The sequence below is a fragment of the Syngnathoides biaculeatus genome, chromosome 3, assembly GCF_019802595.1.
Source record: "Syngnathoides biaculeatus isolate LvHL_M chromosome 3, ASM1980259v1, whole genome shotgun sequence".
In the NCBI taxonomy this organism is placed as follows: Eukaryota; Metazoa; Chordata; class Actinopteri; order Syngnathiformes; family Syngnathidae; genus Syngnathoides; species Syngnathoides biaculeatus.
This window is the reverse complement of record NC_084642.1, coordinates 23296457-23315205: the sequence shown is the minus strand read 5'-3', so window position 1 is coordinate 23315205 and position 18749 is coordinate 23296457. Positions and strand designations below refer to the sequence as shown.

Below are 18749 nucleotides of genomic sequence, written 5' to 3'. Positions count from 1 at the left end.
AACAATCATTAATAATAATCATTGTGCACGTGCTGATGTAGATGTAATATAATCTCGAAACATGCCACAGGACACGCTTGTCCTGGTCCCTGTAATTGTCAAAACTGAATCCTTCAACCAACTAAAATAAATGCTCAATGATGGCACAACAATTAATTAATACTCTTGATAACACATATTACCGTCTTAAATAAATGAACAATTAAACACTGTTGATTTAAACATTTTTTTGCATTAAATATTTGTGCATAAAATGTTTGCGCATAGTGCAGTTTATCCTCTATATTACACATCCTTGACCAAGACTTCAAAAGAAACATCTGACTCATCTGCAATCTGAAAAATATCCATTGTAGCTACCTTTGGTGCATCACTGTCAAACTCTTCATGGATGACTTGGTGCACTTTCGGTGCCTCCTGCATCGCATCATGAACATCCCATCTTGCTCCCACAGCATGTCATCCTCTGTGCCATCCATGGCGTTTGTGAGGAAATATTTTTTGAATTCCAAGAGTGTTGGTTATGCAGCACAGCCTCTCCCCCTCCATTCAGCTCCAATCTGTAGAAGCTTTCACTATGGCATCAGGTGGCTATCAAAACAAAATGACCTCAAACTATGTAGACAGCACATTTTTTTAAAAAGGAAGCATTTCGATTGTGTGCGCTCTCCCGTTTTTTTTTTTTAAATGTCCCCATGACGCTCGTACTACGTAGTTTGAGCTCACATTGTTTTGATACCCACCTGAAACCACTGAGCCAAGCTATCGTTGTTTCAGACTTCCAGGTTGGCGGCCTCATTGGCACGAGTGATGACACATTTCTTTTAAAAGCAGCTGCACAACTAGCCGTTGTAGTCATTTTTTGTCTCAGTTTAAGTCAAAGCAAACTCACAGGCAGTTGTTTCTGATCTTTGATGCAGTAGCAACAAACATGCTATGCTAACGATTGTAAAATGCAAGCTTCCCGAGGAGGTCAGAGAGCTCAGGTTGGGGGTGCACATTACTGTAATAAATACAAATGTGTCACATAAGACATCAAATATTATATCGAAATGTATATCTATGTGTTTTTTACCACTCTATGTACCTGTATACAACTATACAATGTAATTGTTTTTTTTTTATTTTTCATCCATACCTAAATATAAGGCACTCTATTAACTTTTTGAAAATATTTTTGGAAAAAGTTGCGCATTATTTTCGAGAAATTACGGTATTACCTCGGCTGGCTTGGGAACACCTCGGGATTACCCTGGAAGAGCTGGATAAAGTGGCTGGGGAAAGGGAAGTTTGGGCGTCCCTGCTCACGCGACTGCCCCCGCCACCCGACCTCAGAACATGAATGGATGGATGGATGGATGGATGGATGGATGGATGGATGGATGGATGGATGGATGGATGGATGGATGGATGGATGGATGGATGGATGGATGGATGGTGAAGGTGAGTGTGTGTTGGGGCGAGCTGTGATAATTTTACTGGAAGAAAGATGCCTCTTACAGGTTGGAGGGGTCGATGGGATTTCTGTAAGGGGCCCTCTTGAGGACCACTCACTCCCAAATGTTGTAAATCTTTTGAAAGTCCATCAGCAGATGTTGAGATAGGTGACAGGATGTTGGGGACAGCTGAGGACATTTTTGGGGGGACCTGTCTATTCCCTAAAGTCATAAATTATTTCCCTGGGATTTCCATGAGTGATTTCCAGGATTACCTGTGACATCATCACTTCCTGGATGAAGCCCTTTTGGGAACTTACTTGCTTATGTACTTACCTACTTACTTACTTACAAAAAAAAATGAATATTTCAAAAGAGCTTGGGGAGAATATTCTGTGGACTGAAGAGACGATAAAATTTCTTTTTTGGTAAGTGTGTGTCTCGTTACATCTGGCGTAAATGTAACAGCGTCTCATAAAGAATCTTCATACCGAACACTGTAGTGGTATTATGATGCTCTAGCGCTGCTTTCCTGCATCAGGACGTGGATGATATGCTGTGATTGAGGAAGCCATTTACCCTTTAACAGTAAATCCTGAAGGAAAATGTTCGGGGATCAGTTTGACTTCCACCTGAAGTGCATTTGGGTTCTGCAGCGAGACATCGATATGAAACACATCACCAAATCAAATAGTTTAATGGCTTAAGTAATACAAAGTGAAGACATTTGTGTGGCCTAGTCAAAATCAGAACTGACTGCTCATGCATGAAAAAATGTCCAATATTTCTGAATACTAACAATTGTGTCATGAAGAATGGGCCAGAATATTTACAAAGAGATGTAAAAGACTGATTGACATTTATAGAAAGCGCCTGATTTCAGTTATTAGTGCTCCGGGTGAGTCAACCAGTTATTGTTACTTTGAGGGGGCCATTAAACTTTTACACAAGGCTAAGTTGCTTTAAAGTCCCTCCGCTTAATAAATACAATCACCATATAAAAATTGCCTTTTACTGTATGTCTACTTGGAGCGGCATGGTGGCACAGCTGTGGAGCGTTGGCCTCACAGTTCTGAGGTCCAGGATTCAATCCCAGCCCCACCTGCGTGTAGTTTGCATGTTCTCCCTGTGCATGCATGAGTTTTCTCCAGGCACTCCGGTTTCCTCACACATCCCAAAAGCATGCTCTTAATTGCCCCTTAGGTGTGACTGTCAGTGTGACTGTTCTCTGTCTCTGTGTGCCATGGAATTGGCTGGCAACCAATTCAGGGTGTACCCTGCTTCCTGCCCGATGATACCTGGGATAGGCTCCAGCATTCCCATGACCCTCGTGAAGATAACCTGCTCAGAAAATGGATGGATGTCTACCTGGGTTGTTTTAGTCTGATATATATATATATATATATTTATTTATTTATTTATCTCAATCAGAATCATATTGGGAATCAGATTCCTCATTATTTGCCAAGTATGCCAGAAACACAAGGAATTCGTCTCTAGTTTCTGGAGCCACTTTAGTACAAGAACAGACAGCCATTTTGATTGAAAGAATACTTTTGAGACAGTAAAACATTATTTAATAGTAAGAGGGAAAGAATCATTTGGAATGTCTGCTGGTTTTAGTATGAAAGCGCTAATTTGGGGGAAGGAGCTGGAAGATGTGATTATCATGTCCAGGGTCCGAAAAGATCTCGCATGCTCTTGCCTTAGTTCTGGCATCTTGCAAGACCTCAAAGGTAAATAGGAGGTGCCAACAGTTTTTTGTTCAGCTGTTTTGATTGGCCGGTGCGGTCGGCATTTGTGCTTTTTTGTAGTGTTACATATTTTTATAAAGATATAATGCCTGGATATTGAAATAAATACAGAAGGTTGTGTGGGATATAGACAGGTGAAGCCTGTGAGAAGGAACAGAAAAGATTGACTGTATATTTGTTATGCCTTAAGTAATTTGTCTGCACTTATTTCTGAAGGTTGTAATGTCTGTGATTTATCTTATAGGGATTGGGATTTTCTGACACCTTCCACCTTACCCCCTACTCAGAGTATAAAATAGATAGTTTCCCTTTGTTAGGCAGATACATTGCTGCACAAATCGTGAAACTTGTCTCCAACACCTGACACTTCTTGCCAATAAACAACAGACAACTGTTCATTTGGTCTGCTGGAACTTCATTGACCTTTCCTCACATAAAAGAGCTCACAATTCCTTGGTGTGAATACTTTTGGCGAATATTTCCACCCACCTCTAAAAGTGGCAGCAACAACGCAGACTAGATGAACACTACAGATTCAATGATTCCTGTTTAGAACTCTCTAAGCAGCTCCTGTGGCAAGCCCTGCTTGCTTTGAAGCTGCAAAAAGTACATTTTCTCATGAGTCTTTTTTGAGGATGGAGTTAATGTTGGTCTCCCACTTCAAGTCCTGAGAATCTGTAATTACCAGGAAATTGAGGGTCTCAGCAGGTGACACGGGGCAGATGGAGAGCATGACGGGCAGTTGTGGTGGACGATGCCTCTTGGAGTCCAAGATAATCTTAGTCATCAAAGTGGGAAAACTATGTTGAAAACAAAGAATGGTGATTTGATTTCTGAAAGAAAAAATAGCTACCCAGGCCTGGACGAAAAACTAATACATTGCAGAGCTTAACTGTGTTTTCATCTAAACAACATGTAAAAAATACAATCATAAAGTAAAATGTACTATGTGTGATATACTCGTGATTGATCACGATCAATCAAAATTCATATGATTAACTTGATTTAAAAAATAATTGATTGGCAGCCCTAATATGTACCCATACACTACGAGTGTGTGTGGGTCTGCATATATATATCCATCCATCCATTTTCTTTGCCGCTTATCTTCACGAGGGTCACGGAGAGTGCTGGACACTATCCCAGCTGTCAATGGGCAGGAGGCGGGTACACCCTGAACTGGTTTCCAGCCAATATACATACATGGATGTACAGTACACAGAAACAAAATAACAGTAAAAACAATGACAAAGGATAATACTGAGGAGAAATTAAACAAATGTAAATTGATTCTATGAAGGTAGGATTAAAACCGATTTATTTTTCTATCTTTATGTATCATATCATACCATACCATACCATATATCATATATACATCCACTGTGTATTGGATCTCATTAGGTTGTGCGAGGTCACCCTAAGGATGTGTCCATCCGTTCTTGGAAGTAAATATAGACAGCAATGATGTAGTATTCTAGTGTGGTCTTCTCATTATCTTGAACCAGCAACGACGAAGACTAGGACGACGACGATGATGATGATGATGATGATGACGACGACGACGACGACAACGATGGAGGAAGCGAAGGCGCAGGCGCTCAGCACGTGTCGACGGGTGGGCGGAGCGATCGTCATTCTTTGGCCGCCTGGAGGACGCAGAGAGGATGCAACTCGGAACCGGCCTGACCAGTCGCTACCGGTCCCTGCGGAGGCCGATGTTGTAACATTACTGCGGGTGCGGGGAAACGACCATTAGACGGCGTCGCTGACATCCAACCAGGGACGTGCGTGATGCCGACTGGTCCACATCGGCCACTCTAGCTCTCCGCTCGTCTCGCGTCACCCCGCAGTTCTGCGTGTGCGGTCCACGGGGCGCTGAATGATCGCTGCGCGGACACGCTGACGTTCGCTCTGCGCCCGCATGCAGAGATGCAGGTGAAAAATCAGATGTGCAGCGAGCGCATCGGCGGGGGCGACGACGAGCCAGAGCAGGACGACGTCAGCCAGAAGAAGACCTCGTGTTTTTCCAACATCAAGATCTTCCTGGTGTCTGAATGCGCCCTCATGCTGGCGCAGGGCACCGTGGGCGCCTATCTGGTGAGTGAGTGCCTTCTTCATCTTCTTCCTCATCATTTGCATTTTTGGATGTCGTGTGCGCGTCCTTCAAAAGCTCCGACAAGGCCGCGCAATCGACTCATCAGAATGAGCTCCGATTGGGGAAACGAGGCCTTTGCAGCACCGAAACCAAGGCTCTCCACGTTGTGTTGTTGTTGTTATCAAACGACGCCTTGCACGAGGTCCACAACCTGCCGGCTTAGCGGTGCAGCATAGCCCATGCCATAGCAGCCACTGGGGGCCTGTCAACCTGGGGTCCTTTTACTCAACACACACAAAAATGCAAATTTTCAATTCATACGGAATCTAAGAGGATCAATATTGGGAAGCACGCTGAGGTTTGGCTCTCGGCTTCGGGCTTCTTGTGTGGTGTTTGTGTCTTCTCAGTCCTCTGGCATCCTCACACTTTTCTCAATACGTTGCATGATATCCATCCATCCATCCATCCATTTTCTTTTGCCGCTTATCCTCATGAGGGTCACGGGGGAGTGCTGTAGCCTATCCCAGCTGTCAACAGGCAGAAGGCAAGGTACACCCTGAACTGGTTGCCAGCCAAAGACAAACAGTCACACTCACAATCACACCTACGGGCAATTTAGAGTGTCCAATTAATGTTACATGTTTTTTTGTTTACCCGGGTCCTCAGAACTGTGAGGCCAACGCTTTACCAGCTGTGCCACCGTCTCACCACATTGTATTATGTAAATGTAAAATTGTCCATAATTGTGAATGTATTGAATGCTTCTGTATATGCCCTGCGACTAGCCGGCGACCAATCCAGGCTGTGCCCTCCTTTTTTCAAATATCAGCTAGGGTAGGCTACAAGCGCAACCACGACCTAATGACGACAGTCGCTGTAGAAAATGGATTGATGAGTTCCAATCATGCTCTGCAATTGGCTGGCAACCAGTTCAGCGCGTACCCCACCTCCTGCCCAATGACAGCTGGGATAGGCTTAGATTTTGCGCTCCCGTAACTCTCGTAAGGATAAGAAGCTTTGAAAATGGATGGATAGGTTCCAAGCAAGACCCTCCCAAAACTCACTGACAAGTAGCCCCTGGAAAGTGGAGAGAATTATTTATTTTTTTCCCATAGACAGGTCTTTGGTTTTCACCTTGGTAGCACCTGGATTGTATTTTTAGGTTAAAATGTATGTATTTTAGGGGGTCTCCCCAAAGTCACATTCAGTAGTGCCCAATGAAAAGGTAGAAAAAATCCAACCATTCACCAGGTCCACCTACAGGTGTACACTTGAGGCCACTGACTCTTGCCCCTCCCACCCCACAGAGGTGTATTCCACTCTGTCCCAATGATGAGTGATTAAGAAAATCTTGGCCAATATCTGGGTTTTGAAGGGGGAAAAAAGGCCTCCCACAGACATTGTTGCAAATCATGAGCCAAAAATTTACCAAATTCCACTCTCCCCACCCCCCTTTATTTTTTTAACCTGTCAGTTAATCCTGACCCGGTGGGAATCTGAAAATATGTCATCCTCTTTCAGACACATCTATCATATAAAGCATGAAAAATCCTGAGGACCCATGGCTAAAAATTGAGTAGTAGGTCAGTGAGCCATTTTGTTTTGAAGCATTTTAGCTGAATACTTGTTTCTATCAATCAATCTAATCAATTCTATCAATACTTCCCGAGAAGGGTTGCGTCAGGAAGGGCATCCGGCGTAAAAATTGTGCCAAACATATATATGCGTTCATCTGAGATGATACGCTGTGGCGACCCCGAAAGGGACAAGCCGAAAGGAAAACAACAACAACTTGTTTCTATCAATGACATCAAAGAAACTGTGCGAGTACTGGCTTCGAACCAAGCCTGGCAGCAGATTCCAAAAACATGCACGTTTCTGTCTTTGGAGTCTCCAACTTGTTCATTGCTATGACTAGATATGGAAGTGTGAATGTTGGTTGTCGGCCCCCCCCACCCCGTCCCAGGATTGGCTTGCAATCAGTCCAGCGTGAACCACACCTCTAACTTTTAAAGTCGGCTGGGATAGTTTCCAGATCCATGACCCTAATAAGCCTAAGCGCAATTAAAAATGGATGAGAGCCATGATGTTTTTTTAAGGATTCAGAACTGTGAAGCAGACGTGCTAACCAGTTGTCGATTGCTAAATTGCGCATAGGTGTCTTAATGATTATTCATATATGTGGGTGTGCGTCACTATATAAAGAAATATTTTTCACTTTCTTTTTAGCCATGATTTAACATTTTACATAGTGATACATCCAGTCAGATGCTCTCATTTTACAAAATACATAATCAGAAAGGACTCTTACTGTGCATTCTGTTTCACGATCTGCTGGGGGATTACTGTTCTTACCACTCATGAATAAAAGAACAGGACTGGGCCACGGAGCACAATTGCGATCCTCATGAAGAGACGTTGTATAGTGATTCCTACCCCACAGGTAATTATACAATTTTGCCTCATAATGTATAATATGTTTGTTCAAAACCATTGAATGCTCTTCCATCACATGACATAAGGTACAATTAGTCTGTGTATATATTCAAAGAACACAATATCAACATACATAGATATTACATGATATAAATTGATATCTTTATATCAGATCCCCATTCATTGTGCGAGTTACTCTACATTCTAGCCCAAACCCGGAATAGGTGATAATCTGCAAAATGAAGAGACCACATCAAATACTTTTTGGGGATAGTTTAAGCCTTATAAACTCCTCCCACATGCTTTTAAACACTTCTAAAGATAAAAAAAAAAAAAATCAAACATTTTAAACAGATGGTAACTTTATTTGGAGAGGCAAAAATTTTGAAAGCATCAAATGTTTTAAAAATACATATCCTCCTTTTAACTCCAGCCACACTTCTTCAGCCCATGTCAAGATATTTGAACATGAGACGAAAAAATTGCATTTTTACGTTTCCAGAAAAATCTGTGATATCATGGGACCACAACAGTTGGTGGGGGTTTACGTTTGTTTGGTGGGATTCCACGAGAATTTTCTCATGTAAAATATGTCCCACGGATAAAAAAAAGGTTGGGAAACACTGCGTATAGAAAAGGAATGGATGAATATACGGTAAAAACAGTGTTGCGCAGATTCAAAATTGCCTTTTGGTCCACTCTTGGATACGTTTGAAGTCTTTTAGGGTGAAGGCTCGAGTAGCTGGCTGGATCTAATGTTTGGTGGAATGTTTACATCTCTGTTTGTTCAGTGCAGTGAATTACTCAGCCAGGCCACAACAACTGGAAAAGAAAAATGATTCATGATTCCGTTTTTGTTGTGCGTGATTGTGGCATCTTCTGCAGCATTGTGTTGTTGTCTCTCCATCCATTTAGCAGGTTGATTGCCCCCCCCCCCCAGCCCCCCACCCAGCCCCTGTCTTCTCCCCCTATCACTGGCCTAGGCTCAGGGAGCACACTTACTTCGGGAAATGTAAATTCTGTATTGGTTGTAAATGACAATTCAACGTGCATTATCATTTTCTGGGCACACTCGTCCTTCAATGCTGCCAAAATCAAAAGTGCACTTGACTGTTTGTTTTCTTGAGGGATTTCTTATCTTTTATTTAATGCTGCCTATTTGTTTTCTCTGTCTCTCCTTCAAGGGCAGATGCTTTTATTTTATTGACATTGTTGCTTTGTTCCTTCATTTTCTAAACGTACGCCACGTCTGCTGAAGGTCAACACAGGAGAGCGGCAAGACCCCAGTGGCAGTTTGTTTTAATCAAACGGAAAAAAAGGACTATTTCAACACTTTAACACCACAGTGAAGTTGATTGTGTCGGTACACACATACTGACTTTCATAATGTGAGTGAGCCCACACATGGCAAGGAAACAAATTGGCAAGAATGTTCTCTGAGTTCTTCTCGTGTGTGAGCAACACAGCAAAACACCTAAAACCATGTCTGTCACAGTATAAATACAGTAGAGACCTTTGAGAGACAGCACGGTGTTGTAGGAGATTCAGACTGTGGAGAAATACAAAGAAAGAGAAGTTCGAGAGTAAGAATTAGAAATGTGGGCGAAAACCGTTAAATCCGGGTACACATGAACTGACAATCATGCCAGATTTGAGAATGTTCTCTCCCTTACCAGTTGAAGTCAGTAAAAGCCCAATTAGCAAATGTCTCAGACAGATGATTCTGATCGATTATCCATTGGTGTGGGGGTTGTTCAGAGTTGTTTTTCCTAGCTGATCTGCATAAATGTTCATTCCTCCATGATTGTGATGTGAAAACAGCCACACAGGACACAAATTGAGGAGCAAGTGGTTGTGTTGAATGTTTGCATAATGTGCAGAGGTGGCTAAAGTACTCATCCTCTAAACCTCAGTACAAGTACAACTGCTGTACTTGTGTAAATGAGACTGACTCAACTCATTTCTTTAGGTAAAAGTAAAATGATGCAAAACTCAAAAGTACTTAAGGACAAAAGATAAATAAAAAAATTTTCCTTTGCACTGTGAATTATACATTCATTACTCATGTTGATGACTTAGCATAGCAACAAAGAATAGACATGCTATCAAAACACGTTCCCGGGCTTAGCAGATATTGTAAACTCCATCCATCCATCCATCCATCCATCCATCCATCTTCTGCCATTTATCTGAGGTCGGGTGGCGGGGGCAGTAGCTTTAGCAGGGACGCCCAAACTTTCCTTTCCCCAGCCACTTCATCCAGCTCTTCCAGGGGGATCCCGAGGTGTTCCCAGACCAGCCGAGTTAATACCGTAATTTCTCGAAAACAATGTACAAATTTTTCCCAAAATTTTTTCAAAAATTTAATAGAGCACATTATATTTAGGTATGGATGAAAAATAAAAAATACAATCACATTGTATAGTCATATATGGGTACATAGAGTGGTAAAAAACACATAGATATACATTTTGATATGATATTCGATGTCTTATGTTACACATTTATATTTATGACGGTAATGTGCGCCCCCAACCTGAGCTCTCTGACCTCCTCGGGAAGCTTGCATTTTACAATCGTTAGCATAGGATGTCTGTTGCTACTGCACCAACGATCAGGAACGACTGCCTGTGGTTTTGCTTTGACTTAAACTAAGACAAAAAATGACTACAACGGTTAGTTGTGCAGCTGGTTTTAAAAGAAATCTGTCATCACTCGTGCCAATGACGCCAGCAACCCGGAAGTAGCGCAGCAGTCTGAAACAACGATAGCTCGGGTCAGTGGTTTCCGGTGGGTATCAAAACAACGTGAGCTAAAACTAAGTAGTACGAGCGTCATGGGAACATTTAAAAAAAAAAAAAAAACGGGAGAGCGCACGCAATTGAAATGCTTGCTTTTTTTAAAAAATGTGCTTTCTATATAGTTTGAGCTCATTTTGTTTTGATAGCCACCTAATGCCATAGTGAAAGCTTCTACAGATTGGAGCTGAATGGAGGCCGAGAGGCTGTGCTGCATAACCAAAACTCTTGGAATTCAAAAAATGTTTCCTCACAAACGCCATGGATGGCACAGAGGATGACATGCTGTGGGAGCAATCCTGTTCATGGTCACAGATTGCTGAAGCCTATCCCAGCTGACTTCTAGCAAAAGGCAGACTACACCCTGAACGGGTCATCTGTCAGTCGCAGGGCACATATAGACACGGACATCCATTCACACTCTCATTCACACCATCACTGAGTGGGAACTCAACCCACGCTGCCTGCACCAAAGCCAAGCGAATGTACTACTACAGCACCATCGATGACTCATGTTGTAAACTGACTAAGAAAAAAAGTGAAATTAACAACCGATAACCATATAAGTGCACTTTATCTGGATGTGTTTTTCATTTTAGATAATTGTTCATTCCTCAGATTTGTCCTGATACATTAAGTGTGTGCCCTGCTTTAGCAGCTTTAGTCAGTGTTCACTCATAAATTGGTCTTTACTTGCATTTTTCTGCCAGGTGAGTGTCCTGACCACGTTGGAGAGACGCTTCAATCTGCAGAGCGCTGATGTGGGCGTCATCGCAAGCAGCTTTGAAATTGGAAACCTGGCTCTCATCCTTTTCGTGAGTTACTTTGGCGCCAAAGCCCACCGGCCGAGGCTGATCGGCTGCGGCGGCATCGTCATGGCACTTGGGGCACTTCTGTCCGCCCTGCCCGAGTTCCTCACCCACCAGTACGAATACGACGCGGGCGACTCGTGGCACGCAGAAGACGGTCGGGACGTGTGCTCCAACAGCTCCCGCTCGGACAACAATGACTCGGCGTATAAGTGCGGCGATCGGGCCAACACAAACATGATGTACCTGCTCTTAATTGGCGCCCAGGTGCTCCTGGGCATCGGTGCCACCCCCGTCCAGCCTCTGGGGGTCTCCTACATCGATGACCATGTCCACAGGAAGGACTCCTCTCTGTATATAGGTAAGCTATGCGGAGCAACACGTAGGTCACGAGATGCAATGTGGGCGTTGTCGACTGTGTGGGTGTGGGAATATTAAGAGGCCTTTCGGCCTCCTGTTTGATGGTGGTCGCAGGTTATTGTGGAAAATATCAGGCAATTCAAGACATTATTCGGGTAAAGCAAGACACATCAAGTCAAACAATCTTGCTCAGTCACAGCCTAAATTTGAACATTAGCCACTTCTATATCTTGCATTAGTGAAAACTATAATCCACAACTATTTATTGTTGTTAAAAAAAAAAGTCATTTTTACCCAAGCCACTCCAAGAGTAGATGACTAACTAAATGCCGATTAAGCCTATCAGCTTCTGACACGTCTATCAGTGTATTATTATTTGTGACTATCCTACACATTCCCGCGTTGGATCACTTGGTGGCGTTTGAAAATGATTCAGCGGAAATGACGTATTTTAAATACAAACGGCCAGGCTCATACATGAACACAGCACAGGTCCACTGACCCATAGACAAGGGAGAAAGCACGTGCAGTCGGAAGGAGGAAGAGGAGGAGCCCAAACAAGTATATAGCCTAGATCATATTGAAGCAACTAAGCCTTTGTTGTCAAGCTGAAATCCAACATTCATGGTCACCAGAAATCATGGATTATAACTTTACCTGTACTCACACGTTCACAATGACATCATTTTTTATGTTCCCAAATCAGTCTTTGTAAAAAAGCCGAATGCAGTGAAACACAAACAAAAACAGCCCTTCTGTCGCCACTCAAAATGTGATTGTGGCTCATTGAGTGAGCACTTTCAACACTCATTCAGCAGTGCATGTACGCATACCTACAGAAAGCGCTTAAGGAGAGCAATAAGTACTACAAATGAGAATTGGTAAAATATGATAACAGTTTCATGCTAATACAGTACATACCGCAATGGGAGCCTGATTAGAAAGCGTGCCAAGTTCTTGTTTTGTTTTGTTTTGTTTTTGTTTCAAAATTAAACAAGTAAATAGCTAATATGCTAGCATTTCGTATGCTATCATATAGCAAGCTGCATACAAGAAGCACAAAGGAGTATTTTACAAATTGCCCTGGAGTAGTCAAGTGCTAACATGCTAACAGTTGGGATGTTGACAGATCGCAACCTGATTACAACATGGGCTAAAGCATATGAATAAACAAATAAGTAAAACTTGAATCTGAAATATTTGGTAATAATTTGCTCAAAATCAAATAATGAAAAAACCTCAAAGGTAAAGGGATATACACACACACATGGCAAAGTTGCTAAGGTAACTGCAGAGGCAGACAGCGATTGAAGCTGCTCATGTTCATTTTCATTTTTGCCAAGAGTAATCCCATCCATCCATTATCCTCACTAGGGTCACGGGAGTGCTAGAGCCAATCCCAGCTGTAATCGGGCAGGAGGCAGGGTATACCCTAGATTGGTTCCCAGCCAATCGCAAGGCACATGGAGATCGACAACCAATCGTACCCACAATCACACCTCGGGGCAATTTAGAATATCCAATGAATGCATGTTTTTGGGATGTGGGAGGAAACCTGGGTGCCTGGAGAAGACCCACGCAGGCATGGGGAGAACTCCACACAGGGATTTGAACCCTGGTCCTCAGAACTGTGAGGACAATGCTCTAAACAGTCCTGTTCTTAATTATGGAAAATTTTCCCCTTAAAATTCATTAATTAATACATATTTGTTATTTCTTTAATGTTTTATGAACTTATCTATTTAAATAGTTGGTGAATTTATAATATATGATAAAACAGGGCGGCACGGTGGAACAGCGGGTAAAGCGTTGGCCTCACAGTCCTGAGGTCCCGGGTTCAATCCCGGGCCCGCCTGTGTGGAGTTTGCGTGTTCTCCCCGTGCCTGTGTGGGTTTCCTCTGGGCACTCCGGTTTCCTCCCACATTCCAAAAACATGCAACATTAATTGGACACTCTAAATTGCCCCTAGGTGTGATTGTGAGTGCAGCTGTTTGTCTCCATGTGCCCTGCGATTGGCTGGGGACCAGTTCTGTGTGTGTCACGATACTGGGCTCAAGGGTGGACCCAAATGCACGACTCCAGAGACAGCAGCCTCTTCGCAGACTTCACGTATTCAAGATTCTTATGGTCCGTGAAGACAACGAACGGTACTTGCGAGCCCTCCAGCCAGTGCCGCCACTCCTCCAACGCGCTCTTGACCGCCAGCAGTTCCCGATCTCCCACGTCGTAGTTCCTCTCTGCCGGGGTCAACTTCCTAGACAGGAACGCGCACGGGTGGATCCTTCCATCCCTGGGACTCCTGTGCGACAAGACTGCTCCGATTCCTGAATTCGATGCATCCACCTCCACCACAAACTGGTTATCTGGGTCCGGAACAATGAGAACGGGCGCAGTAGTGAAACTTGCCTTTAGCCTGCTGAAGGCCTCCTGGCAGGTCCCGGACCACTCAAAGGTGGTATGTGGCGAGGTGAGCGAATGCAGAGGAGCGGCCACGGAACTGAAGTTCCTTATGAATTTCCTATAGAAATTGGCAAATCCCAAAAACCTCTGCACGTCCCTCCTGTTGGTGGCACCGCGTCGACCTTCCCGGGGTCCATCCGTATCTCTCCCTCAGCCAGGACAAAGCCCAGGAAGGACACGGATGCCCGATGGAACGCACACTTATCCATATTCACGTACAATTGGTGCTGCTGCAGACGCCAGAGCACCTCTTTGACTTGTTGAATGTGAGAGGTTAGGTCTGCTGAAAAAATGAGAATGTCATCCAGGTATACAAAGACAGATCTATTCAGAAACTCCCGAAGCACGTCGTTAATGAAGTTTTGAAAGACGGCCGGGGCGTTTGTCAGTCCAAAAGGCATCACAAGATACTCATAGTGCCCTGTGGGGGTGTTGAACGCCGTCTTCCACTCATCGCCTTCCCGAATCCGCACCAGATGGTAAGCGCTCCGCAAGTCGAGCTTGGTGAAGATCTGGGCTCCCTAAAGGAGTTCGAATGCTGTAGCGATCAGCGGCAAAGGGTACCTGTTCTTGACTGTGATGTTGTTCAGTCCTCGGTAGTCGACGCAGGGTCGCAGCGTGGAGTCCTTCTTCTTGACAAAAAAAAAACCCCGCACCGGCTGGTGAGGATGAGGGGCGAATGAGTCCGGCTGCCAGCGAGTCCTCGATGTAGTCCCTCATGGCTTGATGCTCTGGTCCTGTTAACGAGAACAGTTTCCCTCTGGGAGGAGAGGTGCCTGGCAGGAGTTCAATCGCGCAGTCGTATGACCGATGTGGTGGCAGAGACTTTGCCTTAGATTCAGAGAAGACCTCCCGGAGGTCATGGTAGCAGGAGGGCACCGCGGTCAGCTCCGGGGCGGTACTAGGTTCTGTTAGCCGAACCGGCGCGACTTTAATACCCTTGTTTTCCTGGACAGGGAAACAGCGACTGAGACAGTCCTCTCCCCAAGTCTTGATCTGACTCGTGGCCCAATCTATGTGCGGGTTATGTTCTTTGAACCACGGGCTGCCCAGGATGATGTCGCTACTACGTGCATTGAAGACATGAAAGCTAATACGCTCCGAGTGAGCGTCCGGAAAGCTCATACGTAGAGTCTGAGTGCGATGTGTAACCCGACAAAGGAACTTGCCGTTGGCGGCATAGGCGTGACGAAGCCGTTGCGTGGGGAAGGTTGCTGCCCCCAGCTCTTCGACCACGCGGGGATTTATCAGGTTTGCTTCCGAACCAGAATCTATGAAAGCCGTCACAATGCATGAACGGGAATCCGTTCCCAAGGTGATTTGAAGAAGGGACCTCCCTGACCCCGCCGCGTTGTACCGCACACTCACCGGAGTAGAGATCCTGATGTCAGAGTGCTCTGGTCGAGTCGGGCAGCGGGCGATCAAGTGTCCCAAACGCCCGCAGTAAAAACAACGCCCCTCCCGTCGCCGGCGCAGACGCTCATCCACTGGCCCGTCGAGACCCTCCACCTGAGTGGGTTCAGCAGTGGACGACCGGGCGGCAGCCGGACTGGAGCCCTCCCTCTCTCCCTCAGTCATCACGGCTAGTTGATCCTCCATTACTAGTCGCTGGTCAACCTTGAGGGCCAACGCGATGAGTGCGTCCAGCGAGGGAGGAAGATCTACTGCAATGAGGAGTCCCCGCATTCGGGGGGAAAGCCCCTGGAAAAAGGCGTCGTGCAGGGCGTCCTCGTTCCATCGACTCTTGGCGGCGCAGATTCGGAACTCAATGGCGTAGTCGGACATGCAGCGACGTCCCTGGCGAATTGTCATGAGCGAGGGCGCCGCCTGGTGTTCCGGAGCCGCGTACTGGAACACCTGGGTGAGCGCGCAGACGAAGCTCGCCCATGAGCGGCAGATCAACGAGTTACGACTCCACTCGGCGGTGGCCCATGCCTCCGCCCTCCCCGTCATGTGGGAAATGACGAAGGCGATCCGGGAGCGGTCCGTGGGAAAAGCGGACGCTTGGAGCTAAAAGTGGAGATCGCACTGCGCCAGGAAGGGCTTGACGTTACCGGAGTCGCCTGAGAACCGCTCTGGTCGAGAGAGCGGAGTGATGCCGGCACGGGGAGGCACAGGAGCGGCCGCGCTAGCTTAAGAGGCTAGCCACGGTTCCAGCTGGGCGCAGAGCTCCTGGATCTGGTGAGTCATACCCTGGAGAGCAGCCTCTTGCTCGCCCAGGCGTTTGCCCTGCACTTGCAGCGCACGGCGGATGGCTTCGGAGTCGGCTGGGTCCATGTTCTGGCTAGATCGTTCTGTCACGATACGGGGCTCAAGGGTGGACCCAAATGCACGACTCCAGAGACAGCAGACAGTACAGAGGAAACCTTTATTCGGTCCGAGGTCTGAGATCAGGTAGACAGTCCAAACAATCCGAAGTACCAGTACGAATGGGCTTACGAGGGTGGTCAGTGGACAGGCGTGGGTCAGTGCACGGAGAGCAGAAGTCAGGAAAACAGGAGTGCGGGAACGAGGCATTAAGAACAACGATCTAGCGGAGTATTAGTCGTCCCCCGGGTCCTATATGTACTCGGTCTAATCAGTGGTCATGAGGCGCAGGTGTGCGCCTTCTGATTAGCTGGCCACGCCCAGCCCGGGCTGGAATCCAGGAGCATGACAGTGTGTACCCCGCCTCCTACCCGTTTACAGGTGGGATAGGCTCCAGCACTCCCCGCAACCCTCGTGAGGATAAGCGGTGAAGAAAATGGAATGATGGATGATAAAACAGATGTTTTAATATATATTTAACAGTTTTGTATTGTTTATTAAATAATTACCTTGTTATCCATCATTTAATTAATCATTGCAAAAAATGACAGTGACTGATGAATACTCCTTATTACGATTGTAAAAATGAACTCTTAAATATTCTAAAAACTGTGACAGGCCCTCCCCTGCAAATTTGTAATTGCACCCAGCACGTCCACTTTTTGCTCCTGTTATTTTTTATTTTTTCAACAACACCTCCTGCCGCTCGGAATGGTTTTGCACCTCTGTGAGTGCCAAAACACGGCCGGCGTGTAAGCCGACCCTCTGAATTATGCAGCATGACAGAGACGCAGTTAGGGATTGTTTAGCAAACACGGCAGCCCACCATGAAATATGAAGTGCAAATACTCAGAGCCGAGAAGGCTGCCCATGGGTCCCCAGCCGATCGATAGCGGCCACCGAGCGGGATGAAGTCCTCTGGGATCACTCTGAGAACTACTTAGTACTTAGCGATTGACTGAGGGGAGATCTCCCACAATGCACCTGGGTCCTATCCCTATAAAGGCCAAATGACCACACCCATACATCATTACAATGTTTTTTTCCCCACTCATGTTGTTCTAATTGGCACTAATATGCCAAGGTAAAATCCCAAATTGGTACACACCATGCTTGTTTTCTGCTTTTCTTCCATCCTTTTTTCAGCCTTTCTTCCTTCTGCCCTTCTTTCTCTCCTTTTTCCACAAACCAGAAAAGTAGTTTTTAAATTAGAAGTCAAGAATATTAATACTTTAAAGTGGGACTGTCATCCCTACAAACGTTCTAAAATATATATTGTAATGAAAAATACATATAACAGTATTCACTTCAATGTCTATACAAAAATAAATGTGAGCGGATCGTCCGTCATCCATGCACAAAGTTGCACAATTGAGTGTCCCTCGACATCCAAGTGGTCGCCATATTAGTTGCGTCCTCTGTCCTTGACGTCATCGTCACTTCCGCCGTTAAAAACGCGCAGTGCCTGCTACTATGGAAGCCGAACAACAGAGATATTCGGATTTTTCCGACGCCCCTTCTGACACCGAAGCTCTTTTCGAAAAGGACGACACCACACAACTGAGTGAAGTTACCGGGGCAATATTATACTATTGTATCGAGCCCTCAGGGCAATATTACACTATTGTTTCGAGTCATATTCAGATGAAATGCGATCACGGCCAAACCGCATCCACGTCCGATGCACTTCTGCGGCAAAGATGAGCCATTGCGGCTCATCGCAGCCGGCCGGTGTGGCTTATGACAGAGCCGAGTGGTGCTGCTTCAGGGGGATGTTCACAGTCGAGCCGGGGCGCTTTATGCGCGCACGCGACTGAGTAACGCATTCTCGGCTGGGTTCTTCAGATGCGCCCCCGTGGCAAAGCCCGACGCGCAGCCTTCGCAGAAGCTGTGACCGCCGAACGCGGCGCCTCAGCCGGTGTGCGTGATTTTCGGCGCCATGGTGGCATATAATGGAGCCGAGGCATGCTGCTTTCAGAAGGTTGTTCACAGCCACCGCAGTAAGAGATGAACACTATCGAGACGAGGTTGAGTGAGACATTGTTGGCTGGGTGACACGCACATCGACACATTTCATACGCGGATCTTTTGTTACGTTATGAGAGAGACCGATTACGTGGCTATTATTTTTTTTAGTAGCTGTATACACACCTACCTGTTATTTGGAACCCACAAAGCTCTCGTCCCTTGAGTTTGACACCCGAGCTTTATACCATCCTTCATACCCCCAACCCCTTTCTTTGTGTATCCCTCCTTTTTTTCCTTCTCCCCGTAAATTGTTTCCATCGCGTTTG

General features: G+C 45.6%; 1 protein-coding gene across 1 annotated transcript in view; it reads left to right on the top strand.

Moving 5' to 3' along the window:
* Positions 1-4954: 4954 nt before the first annotated feature.
* Positions 4955-18749, top strand: part of LOC133497959 (solute carrier organic anion transporter family member 3A1-like) — a 28206-nt gene continuing 14411 nt past the window's right edge. The window contains exons 1-2 of the mRNA XM_061814258.1: positions 4955-5287; positions 11230-11689. Coding sequence (XP_061670242.1) covers positions 5120-5287; positions 11230-11689 — 628 coding nt within the window. The 5' untranslated portion in view covers positions 4955-5119. The remainder of the gene's footprint in view (positions 5288-11229; positions 11690-18749) is intronic.